Source organism: Salvia hispanica, chromosome 6 (assembly GCF_029641045.1).
Source record: "Salvia hispanica isolate PSC_SH4W2 chromosome 6, Shi_PSC_v1, whole genome shotgun sequence".
Lineage (NCBI taxonomy): Eukaryota > Viridiplantae > Streptophyta > Magnoliopsida > Lamiales > Lamiaceae > Salvia > Salvia hispanica.
This window is the reverse complement of record NC_142697.1, coordinates 15,514,364-15,540,618: the sequence shown is the minus strand read 5'-3', so window position 1 is coordinate 15,540,618 and position 26,255 is coordinate 15,514,364. Positions and strand designations below refer to the sequence as shown.

The following is a 26,255-nucleotide window of genomic DNA, read 5'->3' as shown; positions in this document are numbered from 1 at the left end:
TCGACCAAAATTAGGTGGTTTTTGCATTAGGCGCCGAAATATTGGCCAAAAGACACCAAAATTTTATGAAGCAGAAAGAATGAAAATCCATCATTCTTCCATGAGTCTTGTAAGTTTGATGCAGCAGCATTTAGATCAGCTGCTGTGTTTCTATACAAACTTTTGCCAAAGGGGTAAAAATGCTATACAGTCGTTCGTGCCTCTTTCCTTGTTTTCTATGGGAGAACAAAAACCCCTTCTTTCTACTCTTTCTTCCTATTTAACGTACCTAATTGATCATATCGCCAGTGATCCTTCGGCCAGTTGGTTTTCATCTGGAGCATCTGCCTGGAGTTTAGGTTTGCTCATAGTCTGAGAAAATCCGTACCCAAGAGAGCTTCCACTGGTTTCTGAGAGCTGCATGGGGAGAAGTGTTGTGCCATGTTTACAAGATCAAGTGATGAGATGTGCAAAATTTATAGGAGTATATTTGTTTAGAATTTGCATACCTCTGTAAGCTCTGAGAGGTGGCGCGATCTGAACTCATTGATTGTGGTAACTATCTCTGACATAGGCAATTTAGCCTGAAACAATACACAACATTTGCATGAATACAGTCAAATAGCTAATGAAAATGTACAAAGCAATCGGTTAGAAGCTTGATTGATTCCAATAGATGTTTATGCAGCTATGTGGGATCATTATTACATGGTAATAACAACTTTCTTTCTAGCCATCTGGGGGGAACTTTTATCCACCTCATCTCACTGAAAACTAATGTGAAATTTACTGAATGCAAGTTGTATTCAGCTTGCCATGCACAAGAATAACTTTCAGCACCCACTATAGCTTCTGCTCTTAGTTGAGCAGGTATAGAATTCACTAGGGTGGGAATGAAAAATAATCAGCAGACTTTCAGTGAGAATTTTAGTTCAACAAATTTTACTTTAAAACTCTTACAAACATTTAACATGGGTAACCATATTTTATGAGCCATTCTACTTACTTGTGAAAGAACAGCCGCAGCTAACTGCAAACTCGGTTCCAAAGTCTCAGGGACAACCTGTTACAATTTCCATACAAATTGGGAAATTCAAAGACAATATGTAACAAGAATGATAAACCATATTATCGATAACTCAAAGCATGGGCTACTTTTATTATGGAGAAACCTCAATAAAATTTAGGAAAAGCAACAGTAGAAACATACCGCCGTTGCACCAGCTTTTTCTAGATTTAGGCCGTGATCAACATCATGAGCGCGGACAAATGTTTTGACATTAGGAAAGTACTTGCTTAAAGCCCAAACAGTTCTGTAATTAGCTCCAGGACTATCCAAAGTTATTGCTGCTGCACAGGCTCTTTCAGCACCCACTTTGTGGAGGACCTGAGTACCAGGTTATAAAAGATTAGGTACCAAATGACTTTTAAGTTTAGATAGCCATAAGCGGATCTTGGACAGTTAAAAAAACAATGGGTACCAACTACCAAATGCCTTTGAGTCTTAATAAACCGTATGCAGGTCATGATGATTTTTTTACCTCTCGACTACCAGCATCACCAAAGTATACTGGAAGGTCAAGTGCACGCCCAACAGCAACTCTATCACTGAAATTATGAATATTAAAGATCAGCATCTTACTGGTTGAACAGAATGCCAGCCTATTCGAGCTCACTGCTCTTTCCAGAGATCTGGCTGGCCAGTCTTCTTTTATACATCAATCACAACAGAACTTTAGATGCTTTACACAGTATGCATATCAAATATAGCCTTATAAGGCTTAAATTTCCTAAAAGTCACGTCTTCCAAATGATGACAATATGCCAAAATGTAGGAAGCAGTCGTACCTCCTGACATCAAGCGCAACAAATGGAATTAATCGTTCAGAGAGAAGCTGGGCAATAATCTGTAAAATTAAAATGGAAATCAGATAAATAGCTTTAAGATATAGTGACTACGTTAATGTTGACATATCCAGAGTGGTGTTAGTGGACTTTATGGAACATGACCCAAGACTGTATAGTTACCTGGCCAACACGTCCAAAACCACATATGATTATATGATCTTGCAAATCATCCGTCTGAAGAACACAAGGAAACAATATTATAACCTTTCATAGAAGATACCTTAGGAACATGAACTGACTAAAAGATGAACATGGTCACACAAAAGCTGGTTTATTTTACCAAATTACAATTTCAGAACCCCCTGATAAGAAAAATCAGCCTTTCAGTGGTAAGTACCAACCAAAAATCCAAGTACGAAGACAATTGGATCACAACTTTAATATTAGAAATGGAGGTCAGAAGAAACAGAAGGAAATATGATAGGTAAGAGTATCAGAACTTGTTTTTAATCTTAATGGATCAGCTTGAGGGTCAAATACTATTTAGCAGAGAACTAGAAACTAAGATGAGAAAACAGTGCATATTGTGGTCATGAAAACACATTATTTAGTTAGATCAAATCTTTTTTCCAGCTAACCTCACTCTCATCAGGCAATAGATTTCGAACATCATGCAGCTCAAAGCGTGATGCTATCAATTGGCCTCCAGCAGCTAACCAAGGAGTCAATGCCATTGAAATTCCAACCACAAGAAAAAGTAGTGACGACATCTGTGAGGACATTATTCCCTGCAAAGAAGAAAATTCATGAATAGTACTTCAAAAGTTCACTATTTAATCATCTTGAGCAATATAATAGCTTGAAACAATCACTTGAACCTCATACACGTGAACAATAAGCACCTTAAATTAGAAATGCATGTCAACAAAATTATAAGGGCAGTGGGCAACAAAATCTCATCTGTCATAGACAGTGAAATAAAGGGGATACATTTTCTGTGGAACTGGAGAAAGCTATATCCTCAAATGGAGTATCTTTTAAGTCATAAAGTAGCAACTTAGTTTTGGTTCTTGAGCTTGCATGAAATGCAACATCATTTTCAAACCACGAGCATTACACATCTGAATTAACTGTCGACAGTATTTTTTGTTTGTAAGAAATCTAGAGCCGTTATATGCACAATAGCTTCAAGGAACTTGAGGCATGCAACAAATAAGGGCAAGCAGTCCAATGGTGCAAACAGGAATAACTTGTTAGTTATACCTGGTTAACAGCTTCACCAAAAGCTACAAAAGCAAATTCTCCACCCGGTGCAAGTAGAAGTCCAACTCTTATTGCTGATATAATTGAAACACCAAAAAGTTTTCCAACAAGGGCAACCAAGATGGTCTTGCCAGCAATTAGAAGGGCGAGTGTTCCTGTAATAACTGGGAAATTTGAAGCTAGAAGTTTTGGATCAATGGACATTCCAACCTGCGAATAATAACATGTTTCATGTGAAACACCATAACTAAAAAGTTTTAAAAAAACTCACTAGAAAGTTGCCAATCAATCTGATCCTGAACAACCAAAGCATTATGAAGGAACAAAGCAATCAACAAAAACATGTGCTGGAAAGATGCAGTTAAAGAGAATGGAAAATTGTAAAGCCAAGGAATACACAGCCCAAGTATCAATCTTGAATCATCTTATATAAGGTTCATGGGGAAAATGGCAAAGGCTTAAAATTTCAATCCAATAACTGCAGGTTTACAACACCACTCATATATGACCATACCGTCATGAAGAAAAGTCCCAATAGAAGCCCGCGGTAGGGAGCAATATCAGATTCGACCTGCAAGGAGAATTCAGTTTCGGCTAGAAGCAATCCAGCCAAAAATGCCCCTAAAGCCATGGAAAGGCCAGCCTGTTTTAAGATCAAGAATGAGAAATAACAGCATTATTGTGACGACTCAAAAGAACTACTACCAGGCACATGAAAACAAGAAATAACCACCATAAAAAGAATTTACGTACCCTCGCAGTAAGGAGACTAGTGCCTAAGATAACAAGCAAAGTACATGCAGAAAATATTTCTGCATTTTTGTTCTCAGCAATTTGCTTATAAATTGGGCGAAGCAGCTGCGAAAGGCAGAAAACACCAAACAATTTTTAATGGACAGAGCAACTGCAAAAATGCATTTACTTGATTCATGAGTGTTCTACTCTTAAACAAAGATAATAATTGTCAACAAACTCTTGTTGGCTCCACAGAAAGGAAAGAATGGCGATGACTAGATAAATGCATGAAAGAGTTGAATTCTTACCAAGCGTCCACCTGCAATAATGGCCGAGATGGCAACAACTGCCTTCACGGCAGCCAATCCAAGCGCTTCAGCAATTGCTTGAAAACCAATCTGGAAAACCATTGAAACAGTGGTGAATAAAACAGTGCCAACCAAAGCTGCAGAAACTTTGTGCTTGGTAATTATGGAAGTATTCAGAGATCCACTTAGCAATTTATCATGGTACAATCCATTTCAATTAGCATCATATGGCTGAATATGAAAATATGGAGGGTAAGAGATAGGTTATCATGTCACAAGAAATTTTCCTTCAGTCTGTTGAGTAAAAAATAAATACAAGATCATTACCCCTCCTTTAGACGAACTAGGTGAAACAAGGGGTATCAGTATGAGCAAAACCACCACTGCCAAATCCTGTAACAAACACAGATATTTGAAAAAGGAATGCATATAGTTAAAAGTAATAAAGATGACCCCAAAACTGACATCCCTGGAAGGAAGGGGGATGGAATAGAATATTATCAAATAATGTGAGAACAGATAGTCAGATACCTGGAAAAGTAACACGGAGAATGTAGCTCGTCCATGGCGTGATGTGCTCTCGCCACGCTCTTGCAATACCTACAGACACCACACAGAGATTATGAACTTAAAGAAGAACAAGGAAAATTAAGCAAACTGAGAAAGTAAATATCGAATGCAGAAGTAAGAGAAAGATTTATATAAAAACCCCAAAGTCTCTGACTAACTGTTGAAAATGTTCACCTGAAGGACAACAGCAGTTGAGGATAATGCAAGGCCATTCCCGATGACAATTGCAGCAGGACCAGCCAGACCAGCGGTATGATGAGCAATTAGGCCAACAACTACAGCAGTCACCAGCACCTAAATTTCACCAAAAATTAGAAACATGTATAAAGATCTTAAGCTTCATCCATGCTCATGACAATGCTCTAAATAAAAAATAAAATAGGATTATGTAGTTTGGTCACCTGAGCTGAGCCCAATCCAAACACATATTTCTTCATTGAGCTTAGTCTTTCAACAGAGAGCTGTCACAAAATAATAGTTTGAATGTAACAAAATGAGCATATAACTAGAAGGTGAATTGTCAAACACAGACCAAATTAGACAAAGCTCTACCTCAAGGCCAATATTAAATAGCAAGAAGACAACCCCAAACTCAGCAATGGCCTTAGTTGCATGTACATTGCGAATAATAGAGAGACCATAAGGTCCAATTAAGATCCCAGCAGCCAAGTATCCAAGAACGGGACTACCTATATTTTCCAGCAGGGAAGAGTATAATCAGTAAATGCTAATATGACACAAAATCAAAATAAAATCTTTCTGAAAGAAATATGTAGGTTATTTAGAGAACAATGTAAATAAAATCAAAACTACTATAAGATCTGGCTGAATAATATGCTACCAATCAATATGAGCAACCCAAATAGAGAGAAAAGATACTATCAAGGAAACCACACGCTGTAATAAAACAAAGTTTTGTGTAAGATGGAATCAATTGATTACAAGTAGGTCAGAAGTACTTCAATGCTGCTAAGATCCGCTCACTTTTCAAAGAAATCTGGAAGTGCTGTTAGAAGAAACACTTGTTACTCATACCTCCAGGGATTTTCTGGAAAAGAGGCACAAATATGACACTTGCAAGTAGTAGCCATAACATGTCAAAGAGGGAAGCTTCTTCCTCGTTTATCTGGTAAATCAAAGGAAAGGAAAAAATGACAGATCGGTTAGTTGAAAACTGACATGTGCTCATATCAAATTAGACCAAGTAGTATGAACTGGAATCATGCCTCTTGATGGGGAATCATCTCCATTAATTTCTTCAGTTTAGTTGGAAGTTTCTTTATTTCTCGGACCAGAGGCTTTGCAGTAGTTGACACTTCATCAACCCCAGTGGTGATGATGTCCGGCTGTTGATATAACTGTTTAATCCTTTCACCTCGATTGATATAAATCATAGCTCTGCAATCAATTTCAGCAGCATTGGAAATATTAGCATCTTCTCTTACACATGGAAAGCTGAATAAGCAAATCTTGCATATTGGGTGAAATATTTTAAAATTCATTCGTGAATTCAAAGCATCAATTCAAGTTGTTTTTCGGAGGTAGAAGGTACTAGAAATGTCCAGTATAATGTTAACGTTACCCTGCTCCTACAAGTAATGATCCAAAAACCAGCTTAGGCAATTGCTTCTTTGCAGACTCCACAAGGCCATGGAAAATGGAACCTGGTGTGAACTCTTCCTCATCTGCCGTAGAAGAAAAAAAAGATGCAGAAAAGAATCGGGATGATTTCTTCAGTAATGCTTTTGGAGCACTTAACGGAGAAATCTCCTTTGTGGATTCTTTCTGCATCTCCTGTACCTTACTTTGAATAGATTTTAACTTCTCTTTATCTGTTTCACTGTCCTTGAGGACTTCCACGGTCAACTTTCCATTCTCTTTGTCACTCTCATATGACAAACTTGACTCCTCCGATTGTCCATGTAACTCTGCAACCTCAACAACACCATCTGCACTACTTCCTTGAGATACTTCTAAATTGTTGATTCCCTCTGCAGTAGACTCCGTATTCTCAATGCTAGACAGGGCAAGTTTTTTTTCTGCCCTCTGCAATGCAACCTCAGCTTCATCAGCATGTTGCGCAGCCTCAAGTTCGTTAGCTACAGCTTGCTCCGCTAAAAGCATAATGTTTGCCACATCTTCTTCTGCTTTAGAAGCCTTAATCTGTGCTTGCTCAGCGGCTACATTCAAGCGGTCTACTTCCTTTTGTAATTCCTCTTTTCTGCTTTGCACCCTTCTGAGCTCATCCTCACATTTCTCTAGATGATCTTGACATTTTTTTACATCCTCCTGAGAAGCCAAGAGTACTTCATCATCACTTGAATCATCCTTTTCAATATCGTCCTCAGGATCACTTTCTTTAGAAGCATTTGAAAATCCATTCCTTTCATTTGCAATCTTCAATGAGTCAATAGCCACATTGAGTCTTGCCTCCGCTGAAGAAAGAGCCAATGTTGCTTTCTGAACTTCTTCTTTGACAATAGTCTCTTCGTTTATGACATCTTCAATGTCACCAAGGGCCCTATTGACATCATCCCATGCATTTTTAGCTTCATCCTTAAGTGCTATAGCAGTTTCTGACAATGTCTGAGCTTTCTCCTCAAACATTGTACTGCTTAATCGTGCAACATCTAAATCTTTCAGTGCCTTCAACAACGCTTCCTTTAGTTCATCCAAACTAGGAGCCTCGTCTCCTTCTTCCTCACCAATGTCCCCAGACACAATAGATTCAAGGCCGGCCTCTTCCTCGCCAGTCTTAATGACCTCCGCATCTCTGCCATTTCCATTTAGATAAGCTACTGATTCACTTCCCTGACATCGTGACAGAATCACACGCTTTGAAATACTATTAAGATTTCTAGAGTTGTATAAGGCAGAACCACTAGAACTGTTATGCCACTGCCAGAAACTGCCGTCATTGAGAGTTCGACCACTGGCTGAAATAACATAGCGCGAGCAGTTCTTCTTCAACTTCTTTGGTGAATTTGTTCCCGCATAAAGTCTTGAATCCCCAAAAAAGTTACGGCATATACGCTTATACTTCAAACTAGTCCCCAAATTCAATGTTTCCGGGGCCCTGCAACCAGTGATTTCACCTCCATATAGCACATTTGACCGAGACAAACTACAAGCGGCATCCATCACTCCTGTTTCAGGAATAACAAATTCATCAACAAATTCTATTATACAATTCTGGCAACTAATATAGCTTCAGATCAATCTGAAAAAAAAGGTGCAAATCCTATGCAAAACGAAACATAAGCATTTCTTCTAAACAGCATTTCATGTTCATTCTGTGTGTAATTCAAATACGACGCATCAATACCAGATCATTTTCTAAATATACTGGAAATACCCGACAATATTGTGCAAAATGCTACGCATTTAGCTGATTATCATAACTACAATCCCAGTCAAACACAGTCGTACGGCCCGCACAGCTCATTTATCTCTCATCGACCTCACACCATCACAGAACTTGCATCGAAACAAAAAAAATGTCGAAAAATTAAGCATGAACAATCAAATCAAAGGTACGTTTTCCCGAGCTAATTTAATTAAAAAGCATAATCATCAATCTCCATACAATCCACAATTGACAAGGCAGAGTCCTGAACACGCAACCGAGAGAGAGAGAGAGAGTAGTGAGAAGCTAACCAGTGGAGAGCGGAGGAGAGCGAAAACTGGTGCGTGGAAATGGCGAAAAATGGAGGCGGAAATATTAAGGCAGGCAGAGAAAGTGACGGAAGTGATAACGGCAGGAGGGCCAGTTTGACGGTAGATATATTTGCCGTCCGCCTTCTTTGCTTTACTCAAAAATAAAGTGGAAAATTGGAAATACAAGTTTATTATTGAAATATTACAATAGGTGGATAAATAAAGAAATATTGGGCGTGGAGCCCGTGATATTCAACATTTTCTTGAATATTGGCCTTTGCTATTCATGTAAAGACTCTTGCATTTTATCGATGCAATGAAACATATCTCAACAACCACAAATTATGATATAGTACTACAACTTCCAAATCTACTCATTCTCTAAATATAAATTACACTCTTGAAGTTTTGACTTCTGATGTTTCTTTTGGGGCAACAGTTCAACTGGCATTCATTATGAATTAATGATATAGTACTACTATATTTCCTTCTCCAAACAAATAACGAAAAAGAGATTTAATTTTATACTCCGCTTCGTATTTTTTAGACATTTGGGGTTGAGAGAAAAACATTTCCAATGTCTATTTCACGTATAAAGGTAAAATATCTTGTGATACAAAGTATTGTAGTCAATTTTTATGAAAGCGAGATTGTGTGAACGGAGTGGATTCTCAAGTAATTCCAAAATTCCAATTATGTCTTGTTAAAAAGTATATTCTAGGGTGGCAGAATTGTTCCTTTTCTCATTTTTCTTGAATAATTTATTCATTCACGAAGTTATATTCAAAATAAAAAGAAATTAAACGTTCTAATTCAGTTTCAGATTATTCATTCGAGGAAGAAAACACAATAAAACGAAAACACCGGCCTTTTTTGCTTGTAGGTTTGCAACTAAGATGGGTCTTCATCTAACCTATACATACTGGTAGTGGTAGATTATTTAATTCAGTTTCAATGCAATACGAACTCCAATAATACTAGTGTTTTGGAAAATATAGTATGTAAATTACATACTCCGTGTATACGAATAAATGAGATGATATTAATTTGCATATAGACTACATACCGCTCTTATTAGAACCAACTTATTATTGTATTGCTTGAGATCAATATTTGGTAGGCGGTGATGATATAAAAACATATCACTTGGTAGGTGGTGATGGTTTCAACATTTTTTATAGGTTGGTTGACTTGGTTCCAATTATTTTTCTCTCAAAATAACACTGGAAAGTGGCAGAGTAGTAGTACTCAATATTCAGTAAGCAATACACTTTCAAAGATGGAACCATGGAATGGCATATAAGATTAAATAACAAAATTTTGGTCAAACAAAATCCTTAGTTTTTTCATGCAACTTATTTTGGTGTAAAACACAGCGTTAGTTATATTTACTTTGAGATATCTTAATATTGTGGGATCCATACATATGCAAGTTATAAACGTATGTATAATGCCTTTATATTGTGCTTATTTCTCAAAAAACAATTTAATCCATATGTGATTTATATAATAAATAAGCCCTAGTTTCTGAATTGGTAGATAAACACATTTAAAGTGCATTTAATGGCCCAATATAGTGTTTGATATGTTGGTTAACTTTTCTGTGTGGCCCGTTTAATGGATAAGGCCCCGTTGAATTAAGGCTGAAAAATGGTGTTTTATTATCATGGAAAATTGAATGATAGTAATATATGCAACACTGCATCAATATTAAATTACATGGAATTTACTAATATAGACCTCGGCCTTAGAAATATAGAAAAAGTCAGAGGATAGTTTTGGAATATCCTACTATAGTGTGGCTTTAAAAAAACAAAACAAACATGTGATATTAAGGACCGTAGATAACATACCATCAATTCAAACACCATAAATAGAAATGAAAAACCAAGAAAAACATTTCTACAAAATGATTGTGTTCTTATCAAAATGAAAGATAAACTTCAATTCAAACACGGGCTTCGAGTCTAATACTACTATAGGAAGGTTAAGCATGCCCAACTTCATCGGACCTTAATGAATAAAGCATAGTACTACTATACATAATTATATACCTGCAAAAAATTGGAAAATTCGAATTACAAGACACAAACAACATAACTAGAAAACCCAAATGTCGAAAAACAATAGGCAAATCTTGGTGTATAAGAAAAAAACAAAAAGAGTGATGAAACGAGTCTCATTATAGGACTAGTCTTCTTCTGGCTTCTCCTTAGACTCATCGTCCCCTCCCTCCTCGTTGTCCGGATCCGCCTTGGGCTCGTCGTCATCTTCCGCAGCAGCGTCCCCTCCCTCCTCGTTTTCGGCAGCAGCGGCAGCAGCAGCGGCAGCGCGGTGCTCTTCGTCATTCTCGGCGGAGCTCTTCCTACCAGCGTCGATAACGTGCTGGTAGTTTCCCTTCTCCATGAAGAGCTGGTGGAAGTGGTGCTTGCAGTAGAGGATTCCGTCCAGAGCAGCGTACGACGAGTGCGTCAGCGCGCACCCGCCGTGCGCGCACTTGAAGCACGATTTGTGGAACGACTCTCCCTCCAGCCCTATCTGCATTTCAATGAAATCAAATTAGGGTTTCCAAAGAGGGGAAATAAGCCCTAGCTAGAACTGGAATTAAGATCACCTTCTCGAGTGGATACACAGTTTTGCCGCATGCAGGGCATTTCTCTTGGGTCCCACAGAACATACTAGACATTTTGCTCGGTGCCCTTGTCTACATGTCAAATACTGAAATTAGAACTATGATTTTTCTTTTAATCTTATTTTTTCTGATAGATTTGATAAGTGCATAAGAAAATCAAACATTTGAAGTACTTACAAGATCCTTGCTCTCATGCTTTCCTGTATACACATTCATTACAAACATAAAAAAAAGAAAAAGAATTACTATCAATGGCCACCACAAAAAAAAAAAAATGCACCAAAATCCATTATATACATATATAGAATTGAATGATCACCAGAATGGAAATTCTTGCTGAAATTTCCGGACTCCTTAAAAAGCTGTTCAAAATGTGTCTTGCAGTAGAGAACTCCATCCATGGAAGAGTAGTTACTCATCTGCACATATATAAAAGATTAATTACTAACAAAATTTAACGTTAAATAAAGTATAGATGTTCAAATACCACAAGAGTGCCTTTGCAGTGGCTGCATTTGAAGCAGGATTTGTGATAAGTTTGCCCATCGGCAGACAACAAATCCACGAAATAAACAGTCTTGTCGCAAGCACTGCATTTATCCAGAGTTCCTGTGAACGATGATGCCATTTTCCTCCTCTCACTTTTTTTTTCAAGAATGATCTAATCCAAAAGGGAAATCGAATTATTTGTCTGACTTATAAATATGCACGATTTGCTTCTTCTTCTGTTTGTGTCAGCAAATTTGCCACAATTTTTTCATGCTCTAAAATGGCAATGATTTAATCCTATTATTAAACTGACACGTGGTTGGATATATATATATCCCAGTCTTTTGAAAACAATGGAGGATCATCAATGCTGCCATAAAAATTTGATGGAAAATCCGCCTAAATTGGAGGTAAATAGGGCCATGTTTTTTTCGCTTGTTCCATTACACATACGTGAATAAGGGTCTACATTTTTTTGGAGGGAAGATTATTTTTTTAATTTTTTTCTCTTTATTATTTGATCATGGTAGTTATGTTATGTTAACAATTCACAGTTACATGGCTTGCTTGATATATACACACACATATGCAAAAAAAAAAAAAAAAACTACGAGGATGTGCCTGTTTTGAGCATCTAAAAATTAACTAATGACCATTAATTATTTTTACAAAATACAAAGCATTCAAATAATATACTAGTACAATTATTTTATATAAGGCAATTTGTCGTACACGATGTAAGATCTCCCCTATGTATGATATTATGGAATTTATGTTGTGCATTTTGTTTATATGATGGCAGTGATAATATTGTTGATTAGAGAATGAATGGATTATTGTTTTGTTAACTAGGCATAACTTAAGTATTAAAGTTGAAGTATCATAAAACTCTAAAAAGCTAGAGATTGTGAAAGCTTGAAGCCCAGGAACATTGAAGTGATTGTCAAGAGCATTAGGTGGCTAATGACTGCTATAAATCCTTTTATTTTGGGGTCATATATAGCATTCTATTTATAATATTGTACTAAATGAATAAAAAAAAGGAAAATGTTTTAGAGACATAATGTCTCCAAGCCATAATGCCATATTGAGGCTAAAATAGTCATTTTATATTTTTATTTAAATTTATGTTTTATACATATACCATACTACCCTCATGCATATAAAATATTTATTTATATTTAAGAATTAATTATTTAGGGAAATTGTATGTATATTTATGGAAGGCTTGATTTAAGCAAATATTGTGATTGTGATTTCTCCCTCCTCCACATTCCATCGCCCATCTTTCTTTCTCATACTCTAACTTCATTATTTCTCTCTCATCTCTACCATTTCTCTTTACAAAATTGATGCTCTAGATCTCATTCGTTTCTTTTTTCCATCTCTATCATATTTTGCAGCTTTTGAATTCGGATTTCAATGGAGACATGGAGTAGAGGGGGTGAGGGGCTTAAGCCCCTCCCAAACTTTTTTTTAATAAGATTCTACTATAAAAATTTTCAACATTCTTATAAACTAGCTTTAGCCCTTCCCAAGTTAATATCTTTGGGGTTTAATGAGAAGGAGATTTAATGGGAAGGAGGGGCTGAAAAATAAAATTACAGAGAAAACTTCTTTGAACAATGGCAGCAGCATAGAGTGAGACGAGGAAGAAGATAGAAATAAATAAAAGTGTTAAATTTAAATGAATATAATAATTATAATAATAGTTGAAAAAGTCAATTCCTATTCCCTAAAACGGTGGCACGATTTTGCTTTACACAATTATGAAAACATTGAAAACTGTAACTACATTTTAACGTTATTACTTATACTAACACTTCTAAAATTGCAAACGAGATTAAACTTGCTTTTTTACTAGTATATAACTTTTAATGGGTTAGGCCTTTTTTACTTTTCTTTTGTCATAGTTCACAACTTCAAATTCATTAGTATTTTTTAATTAATATAACCATATGTGTATAGTTTTGATTGGCACATATTTTACTTTGCCACCTATGTTTTAATTTTAGATCTAGGGAAAAAATGAGAAAAATCAAAAATTCATATATTTATATTCAAATTTTAAAGTTTTAGGGAAAAAATAAAAGTAAAACTTAAAGTTAATGTATTTACATGAAAATTATCCTTCACAACTATATTAGATAATTACGCATTTTTATGTATTAGATATTTATTATTTTAGCAAAACAAATACAATAATTTTATTATTCTTTTTGTTAATATATTATATTCATTCAAGAATAAATGTCCCATTGTTGACCGTCTCTGATTTTAGAGCAAAATTGGTAAAATAAGAGAGATAAGAAGAAAAATATGTTATTGGAAAATGAATCTCACCTCGTTCGAGAGAAAGAAATTTCCTAAAATGGAAAGTTTCTATTTTCATGGAACACCAAAAACAAAAGAATTTCTATTTTTTGAGGATGACGAGAGTATGAAACATTTTTAGTGAAGCTCCTGCCAAAATTTATTTCTGCGTCCGCCACTGGCTTAAGCCCTTCCCAAGAACTTTTTTTGTGTTTTTTTCCTACTTCAATTTTTTGAAAAAAAATTCGCAAACACTCTTTAGCCCTTCCCAAGTTGATATTATTGAAGAGTAAATCATCAGAATTAGAATGGTAGAAGGGGCTGAACTTTGGAATAAAAAAATTGCAGAGGTGAAATTACAGAAAAAAAAAATAGCTGCTTGTTTGAAGGAAGGACAAGACGCTCTTTTTAAATAAAATTAATAATATAATATTATTTTAATGTAAAAGTTTCCTCTGTGAATAGTGTTGAATATGTGGACTAGATGAGCTTTAAGTAACTACCGTGTCAATATATGCATTCAAATTCAAAGTACAATTAATTTAAGTAAATATATACTCAAATCTTCAAACAAAAATATTGACTTTAATTTTAATTTTTATTTATGAAGTGTACAGAAATTTCAAAATTTTAATTACTCCAATAATGCTAAATTTTGAATTATCTTTATTTTTTGTCTAGGAAGTGTACATAGACTTCAATCACGTAATATTAGTTTATTTAAATATAATTTAATATAATGAATTAACCTTTATTTAAATAATACTATACAATATTTTTAAAATTCTAAACTTATAGTTGATTTAATAGTCAATCTTAATTTTATATTTACAAAATATTATTGAATCTGGAATTTATATTTATAAAAGTAACAAATCAATTTAATTGCATGAGTTCTTAGAGCATCAAAATTAAGATTTGACTTTAACGATTTAGAACTTTAACGATTATTTAAGAATAAAATAATTGGATGCGAACAAATACTACTATTTAATTGGGTAATAACACTAAAAATAATTTAGAATGATAACAAGTACGGTATTTTACAATTTAGAATTTTAAATATTATTTAATAAAAAAATAATTTGATGTGAATAACTATACTATTTTGTTTGACGATAACACTAAGAAATTAAGTATATAAATGCATGTATTCGTTTTTTTGACTTAGAAGATTAATCATTATTTAATACTAATAAAATAATTTGATGCGAATGACTATAACTATTCCGTTGGACAATAACACTAAGAAATTAAGTATGTATTTGCATGTAGTCATTTTTATGACTTAGAATTTTAATAAATTTTTAATACTAATAAAACAATTAGATGCGAATGACTATTAGTATTTGTTAGACAATAACACTAAGAAATTAAGTATGTATACACATGTAGTTGTTTTTATGACTTTGAATTTTAATAATTACTAATAAAATAATTTGATGCAAATGACTATTATCCTTTCATTAGATGATACAAGTAGAAATTAAGTACTCCATATAACATATGTATACTACTGGAGTACTATTTTACAATTTAGAATTTTAAATTAAACATTATTATAGAAAAAAAATTGATCTGAGTAACTATTACTATTTCGTTGAACGATAACACTAAGAAATTAAGTGTATATGTACATGCAATAATTTTTACTTATGATTTTGAATTTTAGTAATTACTAATAAAATAATTTGATGCAAATGACTATTATCCTTTCATTAGATGATACAAGTAGAAATTAAGTACTCCATATAACATATGTATACTACTGGAGTACTATTTTACAATTTAGAATTTTAAATTAAACATTATTATAGAAAAAAAATTGATCTGAGTAATTTTTGTGATTCATTTTTATGACTTATAATTTTAATAATTATTTAAAAATAATACTACAATAATTTGATGCTAATGCTATTACTATTTCGTTGGACGATAACACTTAGAAATTAAGTATATATATATACATATTATTGTTTTTATGACTTATGATTTTAATAATTTTTTAATACTACTAAGAAATAATTTATGATATGGAGTATCTTTCTAAATTATTGCAAAATTAGTGCATTTATTTGAAAAGTTCACATCTTTATAAATCTTACCATCCGAAAATTTTCATATCTTTATAAATCTTACCATCCGAAAAATGGTGAATAAAATCATAGACCTTTATCAATCTTTACGGTAATAGCGCGTAAATTTGAGTAAAGTTAAATTAATTTTCCTTATTTTAAAACTTTTAACTACTATATATATGACACTTTGACATTTCATTTTTCCACACAACAGCCAAACACATTATGTCTCCGAAGTCTCCAATGTCTAGCACCACCACTCCTACCCCACAGTCGAAAAACCAGCCACTGCGGCGAAGGCTATCCTTGGGGATGCATTCCCCTTCTAAACATAAATTAGAAAATCTGTACCTATGTGAGAGGGTCGAAACTAATGACCTAAAAAAAGAGGTACGAGAAATGTTCGTGAGAATGGCAGGACTTATGGAGCCTCGTGACATACAATCTATGTTGCTTGATAACCAGCCTCTGAAGAAACTATATGCCATGTTCTGTGACTCAAAGATAGGTGATGAAGGGCCACATGGAGATGGGGACTAAGTTCGAAAAGTGGAACTAATTACCATAGATTGAACTAGTGTTCATCTTAGATATGACGATTTTCTGCTTATCGTTTGTTTTATTTCTATGTTTTTGTTGGTTTAAGTTAATGTTTTGTTGTTGACCAAGATATAGTATTATTTTGGTCTTTATCTTTATTTGAATGAAATTTTTATAACAGCTTTTATTTATTCCTTTTGATTCGCTATTTCTGCGACTTCGCATAACCTCTCCTTAACCTTAACAAGTGACTAATAGTTTAATTTTTGACAAAAAACAGTAATATTATTCCGTTCTTAATCTTTACACAAAAGAGTATCGCCGCCCATATTGATTCAATATAAACGTCAGCGTTGTTAACGACAGCAATTTGTCGAACAGTTGGTGGGCAGACTATTTGTCAAACAATTGGTGGGCAGACTACTTGTCAAACAAGTTGAGATTGATCACTCACAATAATCCTCCAAGAATAGATTGATCACTCACAATAATCCTCCAGGAATAGATTGATTCAATAATCCTCCAGGAATAGATTGATTGATCACTCACAATAATCCTCCAGGAATAGATTGATTCAATTAAGAAATAGATTGATACCATCATAATTAGATTGATATCATTCCATGTATTATTGATCAATACAAAACACTATCTACCCATACTCATACAAAACACATTAATTTGATAGTTAAGAGTTTAGAAAATAAACTGTTAAATTAGTAACTAAAATATAAATACGATAATACACCACAATACCAAGATTCAATACATTAGCTGCAGTATTGGTATTCTTGAAACTTTTAAACATATATAGAAGAAATATTAATATAATTCTCTCACGAATTTTAAAAGGTAATACTATCATAATTGTATTCTTGGAAATGAGAAGAATTGAAGAAAACTCTAAACTTTTAAATGCATTAGTATAATGCACAATTCAACACACACAAAACTAATAAAAATTAAAACGTGATCTCCCTTGCCAATATAATTAAGTTTAACAGTAATTCCAATAAAACTCAAGATCCACAAACGTTTTATTACGAAAAGAGAGAAATTCCAATAAACATAAACCAGATCACATGATCAAGCAACTCCTTGACCACGATTCGTACCTCGTCCACGAGCACCTGTTCGTCCACCACCACGCCTATTACGAGTTGTGTTAATATCAAAATTTGATCGAAGCCTCGTGTCTGCTCTCGGCCATCCGCGAGGAATACTCACCAGCGGATCTAGTATAGCAGGCGGATCAGTAGAAATGCGTGCATTCTCACCATTGGAACTTGGATTCGAAATTAACCCACCACGAATATTCATTATATCCACCAATAACTTTTCGTGGGCTTCTTTCACCATCTTTATCGCACGTGGGTCAGTTATAGCTGCATCCGCACATTTTACAAAGCTTCTTTCCATATCTTGAAACGCTTTGAACTCTTCACTCATGTGAGGATAACCACCTGCAAAAACAATACTAGAGTGCGGTCTATACTCTCTTGCCCGCCATCTTTTCATGATATAACGATCGTGTACATGATTGATATCTTTGTACACCAAGACTTTTAAGATATGAACACAAAATATGCCTTTAAATTCATACCTACGGCAGTTGCAGCTTATATATTCCCCAAAAGGACGATACTCGACGGTGTAAGTGTATTCCTTGTGAAAAACATTCTGCACTAATCGCATCTCCTTTATCTTGCAACGATGCACACCATCTTCACCAATTGCGACATCTTCCACATTACAACTGCTAATTTTCTTGATTTCCACTTGCAACAAGAGGCCGATGTTATAAGTGTATTCACCTAGCAATTGTTTTTCCCATTGAAAAGTTGTCACAGGTATCAACATCACGCACTTTGACTTGTAATCAGCGTTCATCTCCTTCTGAAGTTTGTCTTGAATAGCGACCTCGTATTGTTCCACAAATAGTTTCAATGTGCTCCTTGAGTTCACAAAACCATCAAAGAATGCGTGCATAGATTCATTTCGTTGGGTCGATACCATACCAGCCCAAAAAGTATGATTCAAATAGATGGGTGCCCAATTCTCCTTTTCATCAAATAAATCTTTCAGCCACCTATTGTTATGAAGACTGTGTTTAGATAGAAAATCTGTCCACCTTGACTCGAATTCCGCAATACTGAGACTGTCATATATCGTTGAGTAGAAATCAGACGAACAGCTACGAAAGTCAGCAACACCTTTGAACTTTTGTGGAATTTTACAGGCAATATGCCATAGACAAAGTCTATGTATAGTCATTGGAAAAACTGCCTTCACGGCAATCTTTATACTCTCACATTGATCTGTCAGCATTGCTGTAGGTTGAACACCTTTCATGGCCAGTAACCAGTTGCTAAAGAACCATTTAAATGATTCGGACTGCTCATGACTTAATAGACCACATCCCAATAATATTGATTGGTTATGTTGGTTAACTCCGACAACCGTCGCCAACGGCATCTTGTATTTGTTTACAAGGTAAGTTGTATCAAAACTCACAACATCGTGGAACTCTTCGTACGCAGCTATACTACGAGGATGTACCCACATCACATTACGTAGACGTCCTTCATCGTCAACATCCATAATGTGAAAAAAGTTTTTATCTTGCAATTGCATCCTCAAAAACAGCCTGTGTATAGCTTCAGCATCCCCCTCTCCAAGTCTCAACCTTCTCCTTTTATCTATGTAGTTCCTACAGTCTCGTTGATTAACACCTAAATTCTGAGGACCTCCGGCCATAACTTCTAGAGTCCTCACGTTTTTACAAGTCCTATAGCCTGCAATATCTCGATTTTCCAGTAGGCGTTTCATGTGCAAAGTTAACTCTCGATTACCCGCCATAAACATTGACAATTCCGGCTCAAGACTGTGATTGTGATTCAACTTAACATTCGACACAATCACTTTACCATTAGTCTTTACAATGCAACTAAGACGAGCTGGACATTGCGTTTGTCTGGTAAACTTCTTAATTGCATCCTTAGGATTTCGCCCTTTGGAGCATGCAAGCATGTAATACTTAGACGACGAGTTACGTGTTGCAATAGAAAACCCTGCTAGCTTCGCATAATCTCGATAGGCTGTCTTAAGGCTCTCTTTTGAATCATATTCCATTCCCTTCATAGGAGCCATATTGGCTATACGATCTTCACCCGAAACATCATTATCATCGTCGCCGTCTACACCATTAGAATCTAGGATCTCATTAGCTGTTTCCTCTCTGTTGTTATTTTCATCCTCCTCTTCTTCTATCCAATCATCTCCTTCTTCATCATTGTTGTTATCTTCCTCTTCCACTGTCACATCATATACTTCTTCACCATTGTTGTTACTCTCTTCCGATAACTCATGATTGTCGCCAAAAACTTCCTCAAATATCTCGTTCATCATAGACGTATGTGTATTCATCATACACGAACACAGGATGGAAATGTAACTAAAAATAATTGCAGAAAAATGGGACTTAATTAGTTTTCAGCTAATTGCAGAAAAATGAGAAATGTAACTAAAAATAATTGCATTCGCGAAATTCAAAAATTCAATGGAAGCAAGGACAATATGATAGTTGACTGAAAAGTATGGATCTAAAAATTCAACTCCCACAGCCAATTGTTTAAAGCATTACAGCTATCTTCCATTTGGAATTAACAGTGCCTAATTGTCTAATTCATTATTCAGTATTTGCATAGTTAAACGGCCTCAGTTTTAAATCCATCATCGTACCTAACACGGTCTAACATTGGATACTACTACGATCCCTTATTTAATCATATTTCATATTTGCTCTCATAAAAATTTTTGTTTGGAGTATTCAAATAAATTAACATACACTCGTTTGAGACCAATTCTTTATTCACAGTTTCTCCAGATATTTACATTTTTTTTATGCATGACCCACCATTTTTAAGTTTCCACACACCATACCTAATAAAAAAGTTTTCAGATATTTACAAATTTATTATGCACGACACTTTCAACACACTATACCTAACAAAATGGGCATTTTCTCCACTTGCAATATAATTTGCTTAATATCTATGTAGTCCCAAAATGCAAAAATCTTGAGATGTGATAATCTAGTTATATGTGAAAAATGTACAACATCCCAAAAATCTCACAAAAACCCCATGTATATTTTAATGAACATGTATAGGAGGCCTAAAACACATATAAATAAGAGAAAAGAGTGGTACCTTTGATGTTTTTTATATCGTGGCAGCAATGATTTGGATGAACGAGGCTGAAGATGCCGCAACCTGTGACGCGGAGAGCCGGACGGTGGAGGCTGGTCGACGGAGACGGCGGAGGCTGGTCGACGGAGGCGGCGGAGGCTGGTCGACGGAGGGAGGAATGAAGATATTCTGCCGTGGCAATATTATTTGTGATTGCATACATTTAAAGAAAAAGATTGTAATTTGATATGTGTTTGACTTTTATATTTAGATAAAAGATATTAATTTGATATGATTATCTTTCCTTTTATATTAATTGATATAATATTCATTTATTTAATTATTATTTAATTTAAAATAAGGGTATAATAGTCCATATAATAATTTAGATTATGGCAAAGTGACATAATACCCTTATGGCTTGGAGACATTATGTCTCTAAATCACTACCCTAAAAAAAAATCCCATCATCTTCAGTTGATCTTGATTCATAACAACTTAATAAAGCATTTCCGTTAATCTAAATACATTGCTACTAAAAAGTTTACGAGGCTTGTAAAATAGTTATCGGTTTGATTTGCAATTAGACCATGTTTAACGGCAACCACCCAACCCAACTCAATCCAACCCAACCCAATCATCCACTTTTTTAATATTTAATTAATTTCTATGTCCTCCACATTATCTTCCATATCATCAATATTCATTCAACTCAAGCCTACTCTTTTTAATAGTTTATTAATGACCACCCAACCACATCATTATATATTATTTTATATTAGTATTTTTTAATAATATTTTTATACATGAAATATTTATTACTGCACAATAATTAAAAAAAACAATAAATGACAAACTAAAAATTATAACAACAAACAAATAGAAAACATAAATTACAATATTTATAGAGGATAAAATATGAGATTTTTATTTTACCAAAGAAGGATTATATAAGAAGAAAAGTGAATTTTTTTTGTGTAAAACTATAGCAAATGTAGTCTCTATTCCTAAAGGACGAAAAATTGTGAATTTTGATATAATTTTTTAAATTTTTAATAGTATTATATTTGAAATATATAAATTTTATAAAAGAAAACTATCAAACAATGAGAATGTGCTATTTGGCACAATCTCATTGGCTGAATCATTAAATAAGTTGACCAACCAAGCAGTTAGAGGTTGTATCCAAACCGATCGAGCTCAAGGAGAGAGACTGATCCTTGCAATCAATATTTTTTTAAAATGTATAATGAGGTGGCGGTTGACCCTCCTCAACCGTCTTAGAAGTAGGCTTGTAGTAAAATATAAACCCTACTTACCTTGATGATCGCAAAATATATTTTCTTAGCATTCTTTCTTTGGTCCGTACTCCATAGCATAAAGCAGTCAATACATACGTAGACTGTAGCGTAGTAGTATAAGAACTACAGTACATAATAAAGTTTCAATTGATTCGAGCCCCGTCCGTCGCTCTATAAAGAAACGTATATTATGTTCTTTAATCTTGGAATATTACTACATTTAATTAGAACTAGTATTTGAAACGTTGATTAAAAAATTGTAACAAGATTTCATAATTTGCTTATAAGAAGATCGAGGTTGCCCAAAGACAAATCAACCTGCCATTGACGACACTAATATCAATGTAACCAACCATGTAAAGTTGGGCAGGCCACGTTGAGAGGGACATCTTTTTACATCTTGAATTTCCAAATGATCCTGCCACATATTTTGTCTATTTATTCAATCAAAATATATGTCTAGTTCGGCCCTTACTTAAAATCTTATAGATAATTGAGTTTTTTTCCCCGAATTGGATAATTGAGTTCTTGAATAATCTTTAACACTAGCAAAATTCTAATTCAGGAGAGATCTATCATTGAGCTTCCCGATTTGAGAAGCTCTTTTTCAAAAGCCAAGTTTGTGAGAGACACATGAAGCTCATGCGTCTTTCACTTTAATGAAACACATGTGAACAATGCATCAGCCTCATGCGTCATTCACAACTATTTATGAGATTCATGTGTCTTTTACTTGAATTGAGTCCAATAGAAGAGACGCATAAGAGACATACATTTTCATACTATAAGCCAGACACGTGAGGTTTATACGTCTCTCACACTTTAAAAAAGTATCCGAAAGGCCAATGGTAAAAAGCTTCCAAAATAGAATTCCGGCCACTCAAGTGTGATAGTTCCAAATTCATTGAACACCTTCTACGTCAAACACACTAGCAAACATAGAAGAAAAAACAATAAAGAAAGACAATAACGAAGGAAAAATGCCACAAGGGTTTATTATAAAAAAGAGGAAAAGGAGGTATATCCTTGAAAATAATAAAAAAATACTTACAGCTAACAAGATCAATAAATTGGCAGACCCAGAGATTCCAAAAAAAGCACAATCATGAAATGGCTCTCATCAAAGATTAATATATCACCTAGGAAGTGCAGCAGTATAGAATGCACCATCTTTGCCTGTCATGCGCTGCCACAAAGCAAATACTCCTTCTAAAATATTCACACCTGAAATCGATTCTGCTGCGCAGAAAAGAAACGACAAATGCAGTATACAAATAAAAACACAATAGGATCTCGAAAGGGATTGCTATACGTATTTTGTAATCTTTTGACCCTACCCCAGAATAAATACAACACATACTCACTCACGCATCGGAGGCTGGTACTAGGAGCAAGTAAAAATAAGATATCAACAGCATGGAAGAAGATGGACTGAGAGCAAAAAGTTTCAGGGACGAAGACTACAACACGAGAAGGGTGTTCCTGAGGAGTTATCCACTTCGCTGGGGTACACAATCTGAAGTCGAAGAAAGCGCTGAAGCGGCAATTGAACGCGGCAAAGAAGAACCTGCAAAAGTTGCACAAAGAAACAATGGGAAAGGGCCGATGAAGAAGATAGTCCTTGCAGTTGTCCACTGGGGAGAGGAGAGGATCCTAGTATTCAGAAGGTTCAAGCATAAGATCACTATTTATGTTGTTAATTGTGTGCCTGTCCGTTCAAACTACCTACTGCACTGATATCAGTTAGATAAATCTTTTAAAACAGCTGCTGATTTTACATTTGCTATTGAGTATTGAGCCTTGAATACTTGCAAATATAGAGTGTTCATTCTTTTATAGAAAATGTAAAGGAGATATTAGAACCAAACCAAATATATCAACTTGTACAGTGTCCACCCTTGCCCGGGGGCTCATTTTCCTAACCAGAAAATGGGACTGTAAGTGTTCTCATAACACAGGGTACTATTATACGAATACTAGTACACTTTCTTAGGCAGCAAGCCCTATGAATTAGAGGAGGATGAAGATTATGCTGATGCTTAACAAATTAACTTAGACAAGAATGTGAAAACACCAAGCCCATATACACCAATGCTACTCAGGCTGTAGCATTGAACTAGCGCGATTATGTTCCCCCCAAAACAATGTGCATCATGCTGGATACTGTTTTTCTAAGTGGACTTCTAATAAAAAAGCATCTACACCTTAGAAAAGTTGGGTTTTAAAAGAAACACCAGAAAAAGTACAAACATCTTCCATATAGTTATCATACAACTAAGCGGCCATGATTCAACTCATAGTAGTAGAAAAACCACCATCAATAACCATTGGCTCAAAAGTGAATATCAAATCACTCAGCTACATGATAGAATCAGTAATAATGAAGCTTACGTCTAACACACTGAGATGTCTGTTCAGAAGAAAATTATTGAAACCCCCCTTGCAAAGCTCCCCACGGCCACCCAAGGACTGAGCCTCTCACCTGTAAGCAGGTCAATTGTCACTAAGTTGGAGCACAAGTTACAAGTACATTTGACAAGCATCACTAAAATCTCAAGTTATGACAGAATATCTAGTTCAACAGAGTATGATAGAACAGGGAACCACAAGATCCTTATATTTAAAAAATTAATCGATTATCATATTAGTTTCACACTTCACATGAGATATGTCCTCATAAAGATGGTCACATTCCTCATAAAGCAATATTCTCAAAAGATCCATGGTCTTGGGTTTTTACGAAAAAAAATTTGTGATTTAAAACTTGTTGAATCCCGGTGCTTTTTATATTGGGAAGACTTGTTCCAGAAGATATATTCGCAGATAAATGATTTTCAAAATATCTTATTCCACCCTAAATAACCAAGTCCTATACAATTAGCATTACAAGTTAGCATTTGTAAGATTCTACCTATTCTAGCAGCTTCCCATAAAAACCCTCGAAACCTGCCATAACAAAATAATATCAGAATGAAATTAGACTCATGTTTATGGAGATCATGACATAACCAGTCCAAATAAACACTTGTAAAGAGTGATCACATACAGGTCCAAAAGATAGAGGAGCATATTCAAAACAATACAATGGAAATATTTGACGGTAGAGGTAACAAACATTTATCTGGAGTCTAATCTAGAACACCAAAACCAAAAGAAGTCTTTATTAAAAATAGAAATAAGGGAGCAGTCACAGAGCAACAATCAAATCAAAACTCTGAGCCTGCTCTGAGATGTTTGATAGATCTTTTGAAACAAAACCCTGCTGCTGCGGTTGGGCTATCATCACTGGTGACAAGTTGACATTATGCCAAGCCGGATGAATTAATAAGAGCAGCTAACTAAGCCGAGTTATTGAGAAGCAGCAAACCATGTTTAAGCTATCCTTGCTGAGTTATTTCTCTGCCACTCAAAAGGATTTAGAAAACACTCACTGACATAGAGAAATTAAAAAAATAAAAAAACATACTCCGTACATAAATTTCAAAACAAGAATATGAATTATAATTCATATTTCTACCAAATCCGTATCTCAAATGTTTCATCTGTGAAAATAAGCATTTTATAAATCATATACATGTCCTAATATATGTAATGAACATATAATAAAACAGAGCTTGCTAATCTAGGAAACAAGGTGACTGAAAACTGAAATTCCAGGTTCACTGATGTGATGGTGAGGTGAGTAAACAAAATAAAACCATTCCTAGAAACGTCCTAATTATTTCAGCAACTTGTGAATTATGTAGAGCATGCAGCACTATGAGATAAGTAGTCAAATTCGAATAAAGAAACTAATACATTGATCAAATTGATATGCACTTTACCAACAAGGATTTTCAAATCCATAACAGTGCAAGAAAAATCTCACATTTTGGAATCAAATATTGACAGGAGAGAAGGAGAAAAGATCTAAAGCTATTTGGGGGAGGGGAAGATGACCAAATTCGGGAATTTGAAAATAATTGAAACAAATAAAAGTTGGTAAACAATATTGTTATTGAAATGTTACGACCAAAATCTGACGCTTGCGTTGGAGCTCAGCACCGGAGACGGATTGATGAGTATGCGGGAGAGGACGGGGAGGGTGGTTACCGAATTAGGTCTCGCCACGTCAACTAACTCAGGTTAGCGACCTTTGCTCAATCATGAGTTTTGGCGGGCTGTATTTCGGATTCATATGATCTTTTGATTTACAGGGAAGTTTCTTAGTTATAAAAATATTAAATATATTTATCAAAAATAAAATTATAAACTTAATTATCAAAATGACTTAGCTAAATTTAATTTTGATTGAGATTTGATAATTTTTTAGTATTAAAAATTCAAAATTAAATTATTTAAATGACTTGTAA

General features: G+C 34.7%; 3 protein-coding genes and 1 long non-coding RNA gene across 4 annotated transcripts; all 4 read right to left on the bottom strand.

Annotated features, from left to right (window-relative positions):
• On the bottom strand, positions 1-8,528 carry KEA2 (K+ efflux antiporter 2). The gene is made up of 21 exons (XM_048104358.2): positions 8,361-8,528; positions 6,286-7,849; positions 5,930-6,101; positions 5,739-5,829; positions 5,256-5,392; positions 5,105-5,164; positions 4,878-4,997; positions 4,665-4,733; positions 4,461-4,526; positions 4,134-4,223; positions 3,844-3,948; positions 3,605-3,733; positions 3,091-3,300; positions 2,466-2,615; positions 2,008-2,061; positions 1,828-1,886; positions 1,521-1,587; positions 1,190-1,366; positions 986-1,042; positions 489-563; positions 1-396 (listed from the first exon to the last, which is right to left on the bottom strand). The coding sequence occupies exons 2-21, from the start codon at positions 7,842-7,844 to the stop codon at positions 277-279; spliced, it is 3,567 nt and encodes a 1,188-aa protein (XP_047960315.1). The 5' UTR covers positions 7,845-7,849; positions 8,361-8,528; the 3' UTR covers positions 1-276.
• Positions 8,529-10,320: 1,792 nt separating this feature from the next.
• Positions 10,321-11,728, bottom strand: LOC125208073 (LIM domain-containing protein PLIM2b-like). Its single transcript, XM_048107624.2, has 5 exons — positions 11,480-11,728; positions 11,312-11,411; positions 11,170-11,192; positions 10,975-11,064; positions 10,321-10,898 (listed from the first exon to the last, which is right to left on the bottom strand). Exons 1-5 carry the CDS (start codon positions 11,618-11,620, stop codon positions 10,551-10,553), a joined length of 702 nt encoding a protein of 233 aa, XP_047963581.2. The 5' UTR covers positions 11,621-11,728; the 3' UTR covers positions 10,321-10,550.
• Positions 11,729-17,498: 5,770 nt separating this feature from the next.
• LOC125198106 (protein FAR1-RELATED SEQUENCE 6-like) lies at positions 17,499-19,820 on the bottom strand. Its single transcript, XM_048096547.2, has one exon. The coding sequence runs from the start codon at positions 19,818-19,820 to the stop codon at positions 17,499-17,501; it is 2,322 nt and encodes a 773-aa protein (XP_047952504.2).
• Positions 19,821-22,901: 3,081 nt separating this feature from the next.
• On the bottom strand, positions 22,902-26,021 carry LOC148923275 (uncharacterized). The gene is made up of 3 exons (XR_016132806.1): positions 24,815-26,021; positions 24,295-24,385; positions 22,902-23,556 (listed from the first exon to the last, which is right to left on the bottom strand). It is a non-coding gene; the product is annotated as an uncharacterized LOC148923275 (long non-coding RNA).
• Between the last annotated feature and the right edge of the window lie 234 nt (positions 26,022-26,255).